This window comes from Hylobates moloch, unplaced genomic scaffold (genome assembly GCF_009828535.3).
Source record: "Hylobates moloch isolate HMO894 unplaced genomic scaffold, HMol_V3 SCAFFOLD_17, whole genome shotgun sequence".
Classification (NCBI taxonomy): domain Eukaryota; kingdom Metazoa; phylum Chordata; class Mammalia; order Primates; family Hylobatidae; genus Hylobates; species Hylobates moloch.
This window is the reverse complement of record NW_026652292.1, coordinates 15,395,346-15,414,655: the sequence shown is the minus strand read 5'-3', so window position 1 is coordinate 15,414,655 and position 19,310 is coordinate 15,395,346. Positions and strand designations below refer to the sequence as shown.

Genomic DNA, 19,310 nt, shown 5'->3' with positions numbered 1-19,310 from the left:
TTATGACTGATTATTCTCTGCTACGGAGGCAAGACCCTTCTGAGTGTTCTACCCATGTCTGTGAATTTTGAGGTTTTTCAGTCTAGTTGGTGGGACCAGGTGTCATCCTTGGCAAAAGACACTGTTCCTTATAGTGCTTTCTGATGGCTCTTTCCTGGCCTCTGGGCTCCTCACACGCCTGTGCCAGCCAAGCCTCAGCTGAAGACTCCAGGAATCCCCCACATCAGACCTCTCCCTTTATTTCCCTCTGTACTGTGCTCTACTCTCCGGCACTGGGTCCTGCAAACTCTGGCCCCTTGGATCTCCTTTTTGGACCCTCAGCATTGTCTCCTCAACTCAGGGAGTTGCCAGGTGGTACCCGGGTTGCTGCCTCTGCTCCCAGGACAGGAAACACTCAAGGCAGCGAGCTGGGTGATCACGTAACTCCCCTTGGTTTCTCATCCCTTAGGAGTCACTGTCCTTCCTTGCTTAATGCCCAGAGTTTTGAAAGTCATTGTTCCATAGATTTTTTTCTTTATTGCCTTTTGATTGTTTCAGGTGGGTTGGGCGTATCAGCTCACTCTCACACCATCTTGCCTAGAAGCAGAAGTCTCCCTCTTCTATATTTGTAGGACAGGAATTCAATGTTACTTTATCAAGGGTATTTCTCACAGTGACTCTTAGGATAAGAAACACCTGCCTCAGCATCATCTGGGACACCTGGTAAAATGCAGATTTCTGAGCCTCATCCAGGCCTGCTCCATTTCCATCTCTTCAGTAAGGTGCACACAGCTGCTGCTTAAACAGTGCCTTGGGTGTCTCACAACTACAGCTTCAGGAACTGCATGAAGGGTTTATTTGGCCAGACCTCCCAATGTATATGACAAATTGTATTCTAATAGGGACAGGGAGGAATAAAGAAGGGATGTTGGCTTGAAATTCTACTGAGAAGCCAAAGCTCCTTTCTGTGGACAAAGTGAGGTTGCTTGTCTAAGGAGCCATCTTTCCATGTTTTGTTCCCTTAGAGTTTCACTGGCAGGTAAAACCAGAAATTCTTCATCTGCTGAAAAAGGACTTTGCCCTGGCTTAGGGTTCTTTGATAAAGAATTGCTTGATTGCAGAATGGCCTTCATCAAAATACCTGACTAGTCTTTCCCCCTAAGAAGGAAAACTTAACCAGATGGCATCTGCTGGGGCTTTTTTGGGAATCATTTACAGTTACAGATCCTTGAGCAATGCCCATTTGATAGATGGCATGGCCATGTAGAGGCTGGGACTTGTAGTGACTTCTCCCTGGGAACTACTTGAACTGGACTGGCTACGAGGATGGAAAGCTGGGGATGATGGTCATCGGGGGGTGACTCTTAAATGGTCTTTATCTTGTGGCTGGAGTGTGTGGTGAGTTCACTCCTTAGTGAAGGCAAGAGTGTGAGAGAAAGCTGGAAGGCTGGGGAGAGGGAGGGGAGATGGATAGAAAGATGAACTGAAGAACCTATTTCTGTTTGAACTTGGAAAGTGCATGTTCTCTCTGAAACTAAGGAGGAAATATTAATAAAGCTACTGGTAATGAATTTTCTCCCTTAGTTGAGTGTCAGTCACAGAAGACTTGTATTGTTTGATTAGGAACTTAGTACAAACTCAAAATGTTTTGAAGCCTTAGGTATTTTCATTTCCTTTTATGTTAGTTGGGCCTTATGTTGCATGGTGATCAGTGCCAGGGATGGTGGGAAGACAGCTACACACCATGGAAAAGATCTGTTCCCCCAGCCTTGCCCAGCATTCACAGGAGATCTTTTTTCTAGTTATGTTCTCCAAATAAGCCTCTCTAGGAAAACCTAGAGTTTCATTACGTAGCAACTCAGCGTGTATATGTGTGTGTATGCAGATGACACCTATGTTAAACATCAACCAACCACTAAGCGTAGATCTTGGTTTTTGCTAAGTATTTGGATTCTGCACATGAAGTGCTCTGTTTTCCTGGAAAGGGTTGGTCCTGCATGATGGCACGTTGGTATTGGTCAATCACACCTCATCTCTTCTGGTTCTAGGAAGGAGTGAGGAACATGAAATGTTCCTTCTCATTCTGAATTGCCAGTGGTCTCTTCAAAGAATATCATTGAATGTATTCACCTTTTGAAAAGGGCACACATTTTAAAGGATTAGAACTGTATTGGAAACCCAGAGTCCTGGCCTTGGGTCTTGGCTCTGCCTCACACTAGCGGCAAAAACTTGGATTTCACGTTCCTCACCTATAAAATAAGGGAATTTGAAAAGTTGACATCAAATGTCCCGTCTCATGCCAAATTATCTAATTCTGTATAACCTAAATTGAACTGTGGTGACATAAATTAATGGTAAACTCACTGGAGGACTATAGAAATATGAGTTGCTCTGGTACTCAGAATTAATCACTGGGCAATTTAAAACTATTATTAAACTCCCAGGGAGCACTTGTTTTCAGTCCAGAAGAAAAGATGTGGAGTGACATCTTTTCTTCACCCCGGAACTTACATTTTCTTTTTAAATCATATATATTTCCATTAAATTTTATTCAGCCCAATCTGAACATTTTAATCTCAAACACTTATTACTTTTTACAAACCCATTTGGTTGGATATTATTTTCAAGTTATACACAATGAATTTTTCATTACTGTTTGTGATTATAACAATTCAAATATCAATTATAATTTATTGTGTTAATAAAAATGTAAGTAATGATGAAATTTATTGTCCCAAAAAACTATTATATGAGGCTTTTTAAAAGGGGAAAAATGTAATAAAGAGTGTTTTCTTATGACTATGGAAGATAGTCAAAGATTGAGTATTTTTTTCTTTCTTTCTAGCAAATAGTGTTTATCTATAGACACAGAGGAATAGTGCTACCAGCATTCAAGTTTTTGAAATAACAGTATTTTCCACATTTAGTGTGATGCAAGACACAAAGGGGGTCTTAATAACTTTTTATTGAATAAATGAATAAATTAGTGGATAGATGGTGTCTACTTGAAGTCCCTTGTGGAAAATAGATAAGACCCTTAAATGCAAAAGAGAGTTTTTAGTTGTTTTATTGTAATCTCTATAAAACACCTTAAGTTATCTGAAGTCTTTGTTCTAACATTAACTCTGTAGTGACAATTTAGTATTATACTAGGCTCTTTTAGAATTTGGGGACATTTACTTAAGCAGTAATAAAAAATATGTAAACAAATATGGATATGGTGTCATTTCCAAGACATGAATCCTAAAGATGATATTAGAACAAAGTTCCAGCATCTGTACAAAGTACTATTCATTCAAAAAAATATTTTTTTGTCCTCGCGCAGTGGTTCATGCCTGTAATCCCAGCACTTTGGAAGGCCAAGGTGGGAGGATTGTTTGAAGCCAGGAGTTATGAACTGTTCGTTTATTCCATCTTAATCTTTAAAAGAAAATAACAAATCCTTCCATTATAGCTTTTCATTGATTTTTGTTAGAATTATATTTGGCAAACAGTTCAAATGAATCCTTAAATAATTATTCAATATGCATAGAGAGCAGAAATTAAAATGTTTTCTGTCATCTTCATGGTCCCATTAAACTGAAAAGTAGCCTAGCCTGTCTGTAGATTTGCAGCAAATCTATATTGTACTGAGAAAACAGACTGCATTTTAATAACCTTATATTTCCTTTGCCATATAGCCTTTGCTCTCCGGTGCAAAATCTTTTCTCACTAACCAGGTATCTTGGCAAGATTTTGCCACAGATATCTGCTTCTTAGCTATGCACTTAGTATTTTAATAGATGTGGAATCATGGGGTATGCAAACCTGGTGCCAGATATGGTCCCACTGAAAACAGATTTGCTTAGTGATTCAAGAGTGGGTAGAGTTAATGGATGCATAAACCATCCCCAAAAGTTCATTTCTTCTGACAGACAGGAAATCTACCTGTAGGAATAACATCAGCCTGGACAACTGGTAGCTCAGTGACTCTCCAGAGCATTAGTTGAGGCTGAAAGAACAAAGAGGAAGGAAAATGGTATACTTCCCCCCCTTTTAAAATATGCTATTGCACTCATTTAAACTTGGATTAAAATTATTTTTATAAAAAGGAATTGTAATTTACAAATTGCCTTACTATTCAAAATATATTAAAAATCACAGAATCTGTATTTACATAAACTTCTGTATAGTTGAGCATCTAAGGGCAAAGTTAGTTTTGATTTGTCTTAGGGCTACTGGAGTTGAATCCAGAGATCAGCCTCACCCTGGTACCCTACCATAGCTCAGATGATAATTCACTAACAATTCTTGTCTTCTGCTAGAAACGTTGCTGCTTTTGTTATTGCCATATCCATAGCTCTGTGGCAGTGCCTTCAACATGGTAGGCACATATCTCTTAATAATCTCTTAAATGAATGAATTTGAGGATTCTTAACAGGGCTTGTTTGAACTGGTATGTTTTTATGAGTTAGGATTGCAAGAGCAGGAATTAAGCTTTATGTCATTGTAATGTTAGGGAATGACATGTATCTACAATGTGTCTTCTTCCTGGAGTGATTGTTTCTAGTTTTTAGCTCACTGAGGTTCCTGTGGAAAATGAGGGCAGGGAGAAAGCTCGTTGCCGGCCCATGCATTCACACTCAACACATTCTAGATGATGATTAGGAAAATGTACTCTGGAAAAATAGAGGATATTGTAAGGTCCTTTTAACAATTTTCTGTAGAATTTTCCAACCATGGTATATATTGAAAATACATTGTTGGTGTTTATTCTTAATATTATATGCTTAATTCCAAGGTTTCTCTAAAAGTACTGTGGTTTCCCAATCCTTAAGGTTTAAAACGTTTCTGAGAAGTTCCTAAAGGCCTTCCATGACCTAGTCTCCTCCTACCTCTCCAGCTTTACATGTTTTTCTTCTGGTTGACTTTGCTGGAGCCATGTTGAGACTCAATAAGATAGCACATTTAAGCTCCTTCCCACTCCAGGGCCTCTGCATATATTGCACGTTGTTCTATCTGGAACCCTATGATTAACCTGCTGATCCATCCCATATCTGAGTTTTAAAATGACTCTTCATTAAAGATGTCCCTAAGCCTCACTCTGTTCTCCCTTAGTGTTTCCCTGATTGTAAACAGACAATTAATTAGACAGCTAATTGTTTCTTTTGGCATGTGAGTTTCCTGAAGCAGGGGTCTGGATAGTTCCCTTCTGAATTCACAGGGCCTTTCCAGAGGGTGTGGCTAACAGTAGATGCTCAATAAATATTTGCCAAAGCCATAAATGTTGAATGAATCATCCGAAGTTTGGTAATATTTTTTTCTTTTTGCCTCTTTAGCTGGGAAGTTATCAATTCCAAACCAGATGAAAGACCCAGGCTCAGCCACTGTATTGCAGAATCATGGATGAATTTCAGCATATTTCTTCAAGAAATGTCTCTTTTTAAACAGCAGAGCCCTGGCAAGGCAAGTTTTCCAGTAAAGGAGTATGTTTTAAAATGTTCAGTTACTTGGAAACAAATGAACTAACCTATTTTATCAGCTTGTCAGATTTCTCCAATTTTAAATATAATATACTAAGAACATATGCCATAAAAGCTGGTATCAGCAAGGTTCAGAACTGTGTGTGAACACTAGATAATCCTCAGCCTCACATTTTGAAATTGGATTGGTTTTACATTTTATACATATTTATCTAGCTCATTAGCTAAAATGAATGGTGATTGGTCTTATCAGCAAGACTAGGGAGAAAACAAAGTCTTAAGAATTTCAGTTATCGTATTTAGCCTGGTGCTGAAGTCAAAGGGAGATGAAATGAATACATAGTTCTTTGACTGTGCTTTCGGAGATAACTGAATCTTATTTTCAAGCTAAAAAGGGGAGATTCTTGTATGATTTATTTATTTAAGAAAGAAAACTTTTGGCAAAAACATTCATAGTGATTATATAAACAAAATGAGTATTTTTCCAATTAAGATAAAACCCATGAGGGGGAAGTGTCTTACGTGGTTGGAAAGGGATTACATGCAGTGGTGCACATACTTGTGTTATGTTATGTGTAAAGGCAGCTTGAATTCTGATCGACTGTCTTGATAGCTTGGTAGCTTGATAGACCTTGTCTATTCCAGTGTTGCTTTCAAGTTTCTTGAATATCCACCCGTGGATAGAATGAAGAGCTAGGAATGTCAGCATTGAAAATCTCTGTCTTTGTACCTTGTATAGGCAATATCATAACTTCAATAGTATTAAATAATAGAACTATGCTTGGAGACATTTTGAGTGTATTAAAGTGGCAGTATTGCGTTTGGATGCATTTTTTTATTCATTGAAGGTATTTTTTTTTTTTTTTTAGCATAGATACCTATATTTGGGGCATGATGTGCTGTTGACGTTGATTTTACTGAAGTGATTAAATGTATTTTTGGAAGATTCTAAACTTCAAACGTCTGCACTGGGTTGCATTAATGTGCCCCAAGTCAATTAGCTTAACATTATGATGCTACAAATGTAGGGCATAATATGAATCCCTTTGTAAAACTAAATTCTGGATATAGTAATGCTTTTCTTGGCTTATTTGTTCCTTTGACTTTTATGGCCTTTCCATTTCATTTATAGAATTCCAAATTCTTTCAAGGGCTGTTGCTGTTTTAGAAACAGCTCTTAATTTTGTTCCACAAGTCATCTAATCTACTTTTGACTAGTTAATTTATTAACTCTGTACTAAAGAATGAAAAATCAAAATTAAACTTAGATTTAGACCCCTTTGCTCTTTATCATCATCAGTTATTGGTCAGAGGTATGTATTCCTTCCTCCTGTATCTTTCAGAAACTCCCTTAATGAATTTCCTTTGCTTGCTTATCAGTTTAATTTACTATCACTGTTTAAAGATGATGCAAAAATGTAAGACAGTTTAAGACTGGAGTGTGAAAAATCAGGTGAAGACTTTATGGGAAAATTTTTCTGCCTTGATGTTTCGAAAGGGAATTAAGGATATTTTCTGATGTTTTAAAATTTCTTAAAACAATCAAGATTTTTTAACCATAAATGATAGAAGGAAAATAAACATGTCACTGTAGGAGTTTCATTTCAATGGCAGTTTGTTTCTAGGTGACTTAGAAGTGGGGTCAGTTTGAGCGGTATATGTGGTTAGGAAAGAGGATAGTGATGGCCATAAATTTATCCTGTCAGCTTAGCAGCTATAAATTACATTAGATTGTGTAAATTACGTTGGATTTGTGTAGACACCTCTAATTTCTGTAACATGTTTTGCTGTGTTTTTATGAATTTCAGTGGGCTTATAGTGGTAGTTTGAATTTTCAGATGTAGTTATCAGGCTGCATTAATTTCCTTAAATGAGCGAAGTAAAAGAAGTTTCTGGGGACATAATAGTTTTCTGTTCTCTTGCACCTGGCAGTAATATAGCCACAGGCATGCGTAATGGGAGTTGTCACTCTCTGTGCCAGAAATTAGCTCCTGTGTCCTCAAAATAATTATTACCAAGTGTTGAAATGGACTAAGGCTAGTCAAATGCAGCAGTCATTAGTCAGCCCTTAGTGCAAAATAATGCTCTTTGGAAAAAATCTGTAATAACCAGATAGGTCACTTATACCGGTCACTTATAGATTTACAATTGTGTGTGTGTCCTGTGCTCCAAAATATCTTGGTGTTATGCATAACTATCCCATGTTATTTCTATTATTTCCAGTTTTGTCTCCTGGTCTGTAGTGTGTGCACATTTTTTACGATCTTGGGAAGTTACATTCCTGGGGTTATACTCAGCTATCTACTGTGTAAGTATAGTAGAACATATGGCTAAGTTTTGTGATGCATATGGTATCACCTTACGGTCAACAGACCTGTAGTTTGAAGACGGGGGATGAGTTCTTAACTATAATACAAGTTGATTATTCTTTAATCTCCTGCTGTACAAAGTTTCTCCATTTTCCTAGAGACATGTCTCTATTTTAAAATTGGAAGAATAGCTGCAAAAGGCAGAATTATAAGTGAGTAATTTTATGTTAAATTTTGTCAGTAAAACTATACATAAAGCTGTATGCCCCACCTCCCAAAAACACACCAACACCTTTGTCTTCGTGCATGTTCTTTGGCTCAAAAAAATAATTAAAACCACAATGAAATACCATTGCATCCCTACCAGAATGGCTAAAATTAAAAATACTGACCATATCAAGTATTAGGAGGGATGCAGAGCAAGTGGAATTCTCATATACTGTTGTGGGGTAGGTAGAATGTTAAAATCACTTTGGATAACAGTTTGGCAGTTTCTTAAAAACTACTACATGACAAAGCTATCCCACAACTAGGTACTTACCCAAAAGAAATGAAAGTACAAAGACATAAATGTTCATAACAGATTTATTTGTAGTAGCCAAAAGCAGAATATAATCCATACATCCATCAATTGGATGAATGGGTAAGCAAACTGTGGTATATCCATATAAGGGATTACTACTTAGCACTAAAAATTGATACATACAACACTAAAGAGAAATCTCAAAATAATTAGACTGAGTAGACAAAGCCAGATGAAAGAGTGTGATTCCATTTATATATTATTCTAGAAAATTCAAACAATCTTTAGTGACAAAGCAGATCAGTGGTTGCCTGGGGATGAGGTGGGTGGGGGCAGGGACAAGAGGCAAGAGACTGGAGGGAAGGATGAATGAAAACATGAGAAAACTTCTGGGGGTGGTAGACATGTTCACTATCTTGATTATGGTGATGGTTTCTTAGTTGTATGCATATGTCAAAATTTATCAAATTGTACAATTTAAATACATGTATTTTATTACACATCAATGATCACTCAAAAATGTCATTAAAAAGTACGGATTTTCTCCACCTGAAAACTATGATCTGGCACTGCTACTTTTCGATGGGGCAGGCACTCCCCACTTAACGTACCCCCATATTTTCCAATTTTTCTTACAATTTCTTGGCCTCTAGAGACATTTGAGTCTGTAGCTCCTATTTTAAAATATAATACGGGACACTTCCTAAAAAGAACAAAGAAATAAATATTAGGAATACAATACTTAAAGTGTGGCAATCTTTGCTTCTTTTTGTATTCTTAATGCATAATGCAAATGGCAAATGGTCAGAGCTCAAATCCATTCTCCCCAAAAGAAGTCATATATAACATCAGCCTCACGATGACATTGTTTAGGAGGTAAAGGAGAAGAGGACTGGGGAATAAAAAGAATAATTTGGGCAAGGCATTATTCAGATGGTTTGCATTGATCTCATTTATGCTTCACAACAACCCCAAGAAATAATGTTACTATCCTAATATTATTGATGAGAGGCTAATAACTTTCCCATGGTGAAATGGCATTGAATAAACACAGTTAAACCAGGACTGTTGTCTGGAAGGCATGTAATTTTTCCATAAATTTTGAGAGGATTGAAAGGAGGGAGTTGATCTAACTGCACCTGGAAACAATGACTGTGAGCATTGTGTGAGCGTGGGTATGCATGTGTGTGTTTGTGGGTGGTGGCAGAAAATGTTTACCTTACAGAAAGAGAATAGAAATTATAAACTTATTTCACAGAGGCATTTCCCTTAAAAAAAAACTTAAGTTTTTCAGTAAAGAAATGTAGTATTTTGTGAAATACTGAAATGTACATAGCCTTTTGAAAGGAAAGGCATTTTACCTCTACTCTCTTTCTTCCTTCAGTACTGTGTGCATTTTTGTGTCCATTGTTTAAATGTAATGATATTGGACAAAAAATATACAGCAAAATTAAGTCAGTTCTGCTGAAACTGGATTTTGGAATTGGAGAATATATTAATCAGAAGAAACGTGAGAGATCTGGTAGGTAAAGTTTATATTTTAGATTCTATGCATGAAATGAGACATTAGCGAGCTATTTTTAGGAAATTCCTTTAATACATTTGAGGATACTTTTAGCTTTTTACTAAATATTATTATAGAAGCTAATCTCCCTCAAAGTTATATATATCCTTTTCCTATTTAGGCTTTCCTTCTTTTCTCAAATATACAATTAAATAGACTTTTTAATACACAGTATCGGGGAGAAAGAAAAGGCTTCAACACTCTTTATTGTGCTACTTATGATTTACTTAGTTTTATTTCGGGTTGGACTATCACAAAAAAAAGAAAATACAGGAAAAGCCAATATAATCATCTCTTACTTTTTAACTTGGCTTATGACCTTATAGGTTCTCAAACTAGAATGTATCGGAGTCACGTGGAGGGCTTATTAAAGGATAGATTGCTAGGCCCCAGCCCAGAGTTTCTGATTCAGTCGGTCTAGGGTAGGGCCTGAGAATCCGCATTTCTAAAAAGTTCCCAGGGAGGAGGCCATCTACTAATACACTTAATCAGAGCAGCCATATTAGTACTATCAACTATTAACCTACCCACAACCTCCATCATTTTTGTAATTTTGATCCTATTAACAATCCTTGAAATCGCCGTCACCCTGATTCAAGCCTATGTCTTCACACTCCTAGTAAGCCTCTACTTGCATGACAACACATAATGACCCACCAATCGCACGCCTTCCACATAGTAAAACCCAGCCCATGGCCCCTGAGGATGCTTTTGCTGTTTCAGAGACAATATTAAGAGAGCCACTAATGTGGATCATTTCCTTTGCAAATATGTGAAGCTTGTTATGTGCAAACATTTAATTATATTTGTAGTTGAGAATATGAGAAATATATATTTGTATTTGGAGAATATGAGGAATGTGGGGTAAGAATACATAATGAAATAAATGCACTATGTCTGAGTTGGCTAGGAAACTGAAAGCTGCCAAATTTTTCCTCAACAGAAGCAGATAAAGAAAAAAGTCACAAAGATGACAGTGAATTAGACTTTTCAGCTCTTTGTCCTAAGGTATTTTTTGTTTAGTTTTCAATTTGTTCCTGTGTGGTTTGACTGTAAATGTATTTACATATACAAAGCTGAATGATCTTCCTAATAAAATCCTCATATTTCTGTAAGATGACTGAATGATTTCAAAATAAAAATATCCATTTGGTTTTTATTACTCTATCATTTTGGGGGTTCGTATGGATTTTTCAAAATATTCCCTTCAGTAGTTTAAAATGTGCTGCTGGTATTTATTTATATTAACACAGATTAGCCTCACGGTTGCTGCCAAAGAGTTATCTGTGTCTGACACAGACGTCTCAGAGGTATCCTGGACTGATAATGGGACCTTCAACCTTTCGGAAGGATACACTCCACAGACAGACACTTCTGATGGTATGCTAATATTTCTGGATACATTTATTTTTATGAGTGCATACAAAACTATTTAACTTCTGTCAAATACTGAATGGGTAAATAACATGTTACCACCATATCTATACAGTAGAATATTACTTGGCTATAAAAATGAAGTACTGATACTCGCTACAACATGGATGAACCTTGAAAACATGCTAAGAAGCCAGACACAAAATGCCACATACTGTATAATTCCATTTATATGAAATGCCTAGAGAAAGCAAGTCTATATAAAGGGAAATTAAGTTAGTGGCTGCTATGGACTGATGGAGGGAATACTGAGTGACTGTTAATTGGTATGCATTTCTTTTTAGAGTGATGAAAGTGTTCTAGAATTAGATAGTGATGCTGCTTGTACAGCTTTGTGAATATACTAAAAAACACTGAACTGTATACCTTAGACGGGTGTGTTTTTTTGGTGCATGAATTATCAAAAGCTGTTTTTTAAAAAGTAAGAGGGAAAAAAATCTAAATCAGTCAATGTCCAAATTTGCCTTTATTGTGAAAACAAAATAATCAAAAATTAGAAAAATTACCTCCTGAAATGTCTTTGAGATGTTCTAAGCGATAATGTGGGAGAGAAAGATAGATACTAATCCTACACATTTAGGCCTAGTCCTCATTAAAAGGGGCTGAAGTATGGACGTCAAGTTCCCTGAGTCCAAAGCTGACTCCCGAATTTCTCACATTTGTCTTCAAAGCTAAAAAAGCTTTTTATTTTTATTTCTGACTTTTAAGTTCAGGGGAACATGTGCAGGATGTGCAGATCTGTTACACAGGTCAACATGTGCCATGGTGGTTTGCATCCCATCACCTAGGTATTAAGCCCAGCATCGATTAGCTGTTTTTCTTGATGCTCTCCCTCCTCCCACCCCCAACCCTATGACAGGCCCCAGTGTGTGCTGTTCCCCACCATTGTGTCTATGTGTTCTCATTATTCAAGTCCCACTTACAAATGAGAACAGGCAGTGTTTGGTTTTCTGTTCCTGTGTTAATTTGCCGAGGATAATGGCTTCCAGCTCTATCCATGTCCTTGCAAAGGACATGATCTCATTCCTTTGTATGGCTGCATAGTATTCCATGGTGTATGTGCACCACATTTTCTTTATCCAGTATATTCTTTGTTTATAATAAGTACAATTAAAAACAGGACAGCACAGTATTCTTTATAATGCAAATTATATCCAAAATTTAAATTGAGAGTCAATGCTTGTACAGTAACTTAACTTTTGTTAGTCTCACTGGATTACCTTGTTTTGGCCATATACTGAACATATGAGCAGATTATAAAGGAGGAGGGTGAATGAACTATTTTATACTTATGTTCCAAAAGGCATTTTCTGTTTTTAAAGGAAGGAGGGAGGGAGGCTGTGCAGTGTTTGAAAGAAGATGGGTTTGGAAGGTGGAAGACCCAAGTGGAGTCTTGTCTTTGTCATTACCTAACTTTATGACCTTGAACAGGTGACATAATTTTTGTGGATCTCAATTTCCTCACCTTTAAATTAAAACAAGAGCATCGCTGAAGGTCATTCAAGCTCTACAAGCTTTCAGTACCTACAATTTGAGGTCATATTTTAAAGAACAAGAATAACAAGTACCTTGTTCTTAAGCATCCCATCTCTCAGATTTATTCAACAAAAGAGACAATAATAATCCAAGCCACATATAAGGCTTTTCATTAATTGAAGATTTCAAATCACTGTTGCAGGGAGTTAACTGTTATATTAAAAGATTTTATGTGAAAGGTAAAAACAATAAAATCTATCAGCCTTCTAATGTGACATTGCTTTCAAATGTCCTAAATCTTGGTATGGTCAGTTTCAGCTATAGTTATAGAGAGCCAAATGTTTCCATAAATTCTTGGGTTATATGGAATATATATCTTCTTTTCATTGCTTAAAACAAACACAGATTACAGACACTGAAATAGATCTCTATGTATGAAAATGCTGAGGCTGGATAATATTAACCAAAACCCAAGGAAACTTCCTATTATAGTATTTTAAATTTCATGTACGTGTATACTCATTGGCTTAAGATAATTCCCACCCTAGGAGCAGGATGGGGAATTTTTATAGTAAATGCTTAAACTTTAGTCAAAACCTTAAGCTAATATCAGACAAAGGTGAATGTTAAGTCAGTAAATACACCGTTTTGTGCTTAAGAGGAAAGCTAAATACGGAGAGGGATGTGTAGTATTTGTGTCCCTGTGGAGAAAGAGTGTTGCAGGATTAGGAGGAGTTCAGTATGTGGTTAAATTGATTCACGTTGACCCAGGAGGCTAGATGAATGCCAGGGTTGCCAGAAGGTTCAGATTAAAGTCAGATATCTTTAGACAGCACTTTTATTTGAAACTTGTTATGGTGCTTAAGTCTGAACTCCTGTTATCTATTTCACAGATCTTGACCGACCTAGTGAGGAAGTTTTCTCTAGAGATCTTTCAGATTTTCCATCTCTAGAAAATGGCATGGGAACAAATGACGAAGATGAAGTAAGTCTTGGTTTGCCCACTGAGCTCAAGAGAAAGAAGGAATGGTTGGACAGTAGTCACAGACCAAGCAAAGAGACGCAATTGGCAGCTGGTCTCACCCTTCCTCTGAACAGTGACCAAACCTTTCACTTGATGAGCAACCTGGCTGGGGATGTCATCACAGCTGCAGTGACTGCAGCTATCAAAGACCAGTTAGAGGGTGTGCAGCAAGCACTTTCTCAGGCTGCCCCCACCCCAGAAGAGGACACAGACACTGAAGAAGGTGATGACTTTGAACTACTTGACCAGTCAGAGCTGGATCAAATTGAGAGTGAATTGGGACTTACACAAGACCAGGAAGCAGAAGCACAGCAGAATAAGAAGTCTTCAGGTTTCCTTTCAAATCTACTTGGAGGCCATTAATCTAGGAATTAGCTTGCAACAGAGCACAAAAAACACCAAAAAAATTTCAAACAAGAAAAAAAAAAAAGGAAAAAAAAATTGAACTGTAAGCTTTAATGATTACTTTAGATTTATTTTCCCTCCTGCAGTGAATTAATTGTATATATAACAGCTGACACTGATAGATTGGTATTTCTGATCGTTATTTTTGTGTAACAAGCATGGAAATGAACTTTATACACACCACTGTGTTGTCAGAGATAAATATTAGGGGTTGTTTTTAAAGCAAAAAAAACCCAAAAACCAAACTATTAAAATCCTCCTATATTCTTTTTCTTTACAGTTTTTCAAGCATGCAAAACATTTATTGTAACTTATTGAAAAATATTAACAATTAATTGTGAATACATGCTGTTATCAGCTTCCTTATTCCTAATACCTGGAAATTTTTTTTTTTCAACTGATAGATTTTGATGTAAAAAAGACCGAAATTATCAAGGTATCTTAGTTGAAGGACTTGGGAAATACTATCAAAATTAATTTCTTAGGAAAAGTTTAAAAGTATATTTAAGTACTCTGGATAGACTGAAACATTTCCATGTTATTTCTGCAGTTGTAGACTTAGGCTTATTTGTAAAGCAGCATGCTCCATTGACTGCCATCTCTAGTCTTGCACTGGGTGGTATTAACCCATAGAAAGCAAGCAGTTGTGTATCACATAGACAATGGTTATGACGTAAACAGATTCAGTTGTTTTGTTGTTCATTCGTCATATGTTTGTGATAGGGATGTTGGGAGCACAGCTCTATTCTGCCTGCTCAGACTTAAGTTCGACCCTTATCTTTTATATTATGTCATGAAAAAAGTCTCCTAAAATTGTGAAACTAGTTCTTGATATGAGTGATGTGATCATCAGCAATAAAGATATAATAACTCTGTTTTCTTAGTCTGTATAGAGGAGAGGAACTTGCTTGGCTTTAAAATATATTTATTTGCCATTTAAGTATAAATATGAAATCTGTTTCTTATTGGGAAGATAGAATATATATATTTTCATTTAAACTTTTTAAGATCACTTTTAAATAACGAAATTTGATTTATGGTTTTTAACAAAGGACTAAAGAGCTGAAACCAAGCTAGTTTTGTTTTTGTGATATAAACTTTTAAGTGTCGAGGGACCATGCCAGCAACTACCAAAAATCTCTTAAATCTTCAGGTACAGCTGGCATTTTGGCAGATGCATGGAGACATCTGAGACCCTCAGAAAGGAAGGATAATCCAAGAATATAGGAAATCTGTGTTCTCTTCCTTTCATTTTATCCCTTATATTTCTAAAGACTAATTATAAGTGATCTGACATTTTAATGTAGCTACTCTTATTTATTTTTTCTTTCTGAGGTATTAAAATATCTGGACTGAGTTTTGCCAAATGTTAAAGGGAGAAGAATTACTGAAGACTTTGAACACTTGCTTTTTGTGATTGCTTATGTTATTAGTGCCTCATGACTGTGTTTGATGTCCTTTATTGATACAAAGTGAGCCTGTGCCTTCATTATCTTGCCCATTTTAATACAAATGGAAACCTGGTGTTTGAAAATCTCTGAACTGTGTGGGTTTTGGAGGAATATACCTGAATTTTATTCAATAACAGTTTCTGGACAGGAAGAAAAATACAGTTACATATTTATAAAATAGTCATTACCAGTATTCTTTTTTATGTGTTATGTTTCTTTCTTTAAAACAATATTCTTGGTTGTAAAGTAGAAAAGTTAAAGGTCATTTCCATTTCTTCACTGAGGAGAAAAAAAGTTAAATAATCCAAGTAATTAAAGAATATAAGTCACTAGGTGACCTTACAGGAAGATGAACTCAAGGGCTGATAAATCTGTGATGGTATGAACAATAAATCGAGAATAAAATGTTAATAACTACAAATTAAAAGGGGTGTAAGGATGGGAGGAAGTTGGTAGGTAGAAAAATGTGCTCTCACCACCATCGAGGAGACATGCCAGCTCTCTAGGGACAGCAGCATTATAGCTATTTATGAATTTTAATATTATTTGTGTATGACTGTGACTACACACTTACACAATACAATAATGGTACTTTCTCACAACTATTAATTCAAACAAACACAAGGATGTTGAAGGTTCTCGTTTGTGTATATGTGTGTTTTGGTGGTGGGGGGGTCATTATTTCTGGTTTTGAAAGATGAAGTAGCAGATACATTTCATCTGTGATTGATCCAGTGTAGTAGAGGACTGCATACCCTTTACTATGAGAATATAAATAGCAATATTTCCCCAACATCTGAAAGAACTGATAATGAGTGGTTTGTAAAATCTAAGTGGACTGAAGTACTTAAGATGTGAACTATGGATATATATTTTTAAAACTGAAAGCTGTAGAAAAGTTTTGCTTACTTCCTGTAGAAAGTACTGAGCAAAATCACACAATGGCAATAGCATACACTGAGAATGTATTTTAATCTGAAGCAATAAAGCAGTGCTCAAGAAGTTGAAGGTCGCTTTGGAAGATCAATCCAGGCTTGAATATTCTCATTCTGAAATACCTTTGTTTTTTTCTTACTCTACATAGCTTCAAAAGGGATTTTTTTTTAACTGCCTGCTTCCCAGTTTAATAAAATATTAGGAAAACTTTTAATAATCTAGATGGGTATACTTCTTTACACTGCTCCAGCTGTGTTCACTGCAAGATAGGAAATTATTCTGAAAACCTTTACTGAACTACTGTTGTCTTAGATCATTTGTATCATGATGAAATTAGAAAGCCTCAGAGCTATATTTCTGTGTATTATTCCTCCATTTCCACTGTAGCATTTGTACTAAGAAAGATGTTGAAAATATGAGTTCTGGTTCTGATGTTAATATTATGGCTCTAAGACACAGTGTCAAAGTCATACAACATCCCCAAGCCCCATCCTGTTTCCCCAAACATTAAATAGGGAAGTTAATACTTACCTTATCACACACAGATGTTTAGAGAGTGAATGAAAAAAAGTATCTGAAGCACGTTGGGGGCAGGTTTGTGTGTGGAAAGGCTGCATAAAACCAAGATACTGATTTTTTTTCCTGCCTATGTTTCAACTGAGCTATTCTTTTAAACATTAAAACAGAGGCAATCAACAAGGAACAGCTTACAAGAACCATAAGGTTCTTTTAATGGGTCTAGCACTGTATCAGCCTCATAGTGCAAGAAATCCTTGTAGAATTAATGGATGGAAGTGTTGCAAAAATGTCTACTATTTCAGTTGATTCTGTGGACCAAGCGTAAGGTTCTATAATAGTAATTTTTATGGTTATAACACCTACTAGCTATGGGACTCTGAGAAAGTCACCTAATAACTCCATACCTATTTACCTCATCTACAAAATAAAAATATAGTACCATTTACTTCACAGAGTGTTACAAGGATTAGGTGTCTTAAGGCTAGGGTTGGCAGCCTATGGCCCATGGGCCAAATCTGGCCTGCTACCTGTTTTTGTAGGGGCTGCAAGCTAAGAATGATTTTTTACATCTTGAAGTAGTTGAAAAAAATCAGAAGACTATTTTGTGACATAGAATAAATGAAAATCAATTTTCAGCATCTGTGAATAATGTTTAATTAGAACACAGCTATGCTCATTTGTTTATGTATTGTCTATGGCTGCTTTTATGCTATAACAATGAAGCTGATTAGTTGTGACAGAGAACCCAGGCCTACAAACCATATTTACTCTCTGGCCCTTTACGGGAAAAGTATGCGAACTCTTGATCTAAGACATAGAAAACAGGATCCTGTTTAATCCTCATGACTCTACAGTTAAGTGGTATTAAGAACATTTTGCCAAAGAACAGGGTAAATAAATTGTCCAAGGTCACATAGCTAGTCAGGGCCGGACCCCAAAGCCTATTCTCTTTCTAATGTATCATACTAGTATATTGGTTTCGTTTTTTGATACATTAACAGCGATCATAATTTTAAGTAGTTTAATAGAATTTCACTAAGTATTTAATACTGATTTTATTTTATATATATTTTTCTTTTTTCAAAGACTGCAGAAACCAGTTGAACTATACTGTTTTAAATGCTGTGTAAACAGGCTTTGCTGTAAATTTCAATTCCTTACTAAATTAAGAGAAGACTTTGCATATGTAGATAGCCAAGACAATTGGGGATTGAAAATCTCTCACAGGACTTAACGTTTTCATGAACACAGCATTCACAGAAACTGTAAACCATGTGATAAGTGTACCTTAGTTTTTATATTTCAGTATTTGCTACCCCCACCAAAGGTTACCCGCAACCAACCCAATCCCCTTTGTAGCCTTCCTTTTAAAAACCAAGGTGCCACTGCAATATAGGAATGTGAACAGCAGTAATTTTGTCACAAGAGAATATTGTGATCGGCATACAAACTGACTTGAAGGCAACTTTATTAGCTTTTATTTTAAAGCATGTAATTATCAAGGATGAATATCCCAAAGTCTTCCAAGACTGAAACAAGAACCATGTTACTGTGTGTACTGTCACTGTTACAGTGTGCACCATAACTCTAGTAGTTTGAGAATTACGTGAACTATTTTAAGGGCTATGTCATGATATACAGAAGGAATTCTAATTTTCAATACTTTCAAATTAATTTTCTTTGTCATAGGTGGTTGTATTACTCCATTCTCACATTGCTATAAAGAAATACCTGAGACTGGGTAATTTATATGAGATTTAATTGGCTCAGGGTTCTGCAGGCTGTACAGAAAGCATGGTGGCCTCTGCTTCTGGAGAGACCTCAGGGAGCTTTTACTCAAGGCAGAAGGCAAAGTGGGAGCAGGCAGTTCACATGCCAAAATCAGAAGCAAGAGAGAGCAAGGGGGGAGGTGATACACACTTTTAAACAACCACACCTTGAGAGAACTCACTGTTGCAGGAACAGCACCAAGGGGATGGTGCTGAACCATTCAAGAGAAATTCACACCCATGATCCAGTCACTCCCACCAGGCCCTGCTTCCAACATTGGGATTACATTTTGACATGAGATATGAGTGGGGACAACATCCAAACTATATCAGTGATCTTAGTTTAAATTCCTCAGAGTGATCAATTTGGTAATTTTTTTTGATAGCAGTACTGTCAGCAGAGGTTAGACACATTAAGAGTGCTGAGGATGTGCTGCAGAGATTTTACTCAACAGTCCC

At 36.4% G+C, this 19,310-nt stretch overlaps 1 protein-coding gene across 3 annotated transcripts in view; it reads left to right on the top strand.

Moving 5' to 3' along the window:
* RETREG1 (reticulophagy regulator 1) overlaps positions 1–15,814 on the top strand; it is a 144,063-nt gene extending 128,249 nt beyond the window's left edge. For 2 of the 3 annotated variants that reach the window (XM_032135295.2, XM_032135296.2), the window contains 6 exons: positions 5,298–5,424; positions 7,665–7,749; positions 9,658–9,795; positions 10,781–10,845; positions 11,091–11,217; positions 13,641–15,051. In XM_032135295.2, the coding sequence (XP_031991186.1) occupies positions 5,298–5,424; positions 7,665–7,749; positions 9,658–9,795; positions 10,781–10,845; positions 11,091–11,217; positions 13,641–14,134 (1,036 nt within the window). In that variant the 3' untranslated portion in view covers positions 14,135–15,051. Of the gene's footprint in view, positions 1–5,297; positions 5,425–7,664; positions 7,750–9,657; positions 9,796–10,780; positions 10,846–11,090; positions 11,218–13,640; positions 15,052–15,511 lie in introns of those variants that run through there. The other variant, XR_009210644.1, reaches the window with a different exon arrangement.
* The last annotated feature ends 3,496 nt before the right edge of the window (positions 15,815–19,310 follow it).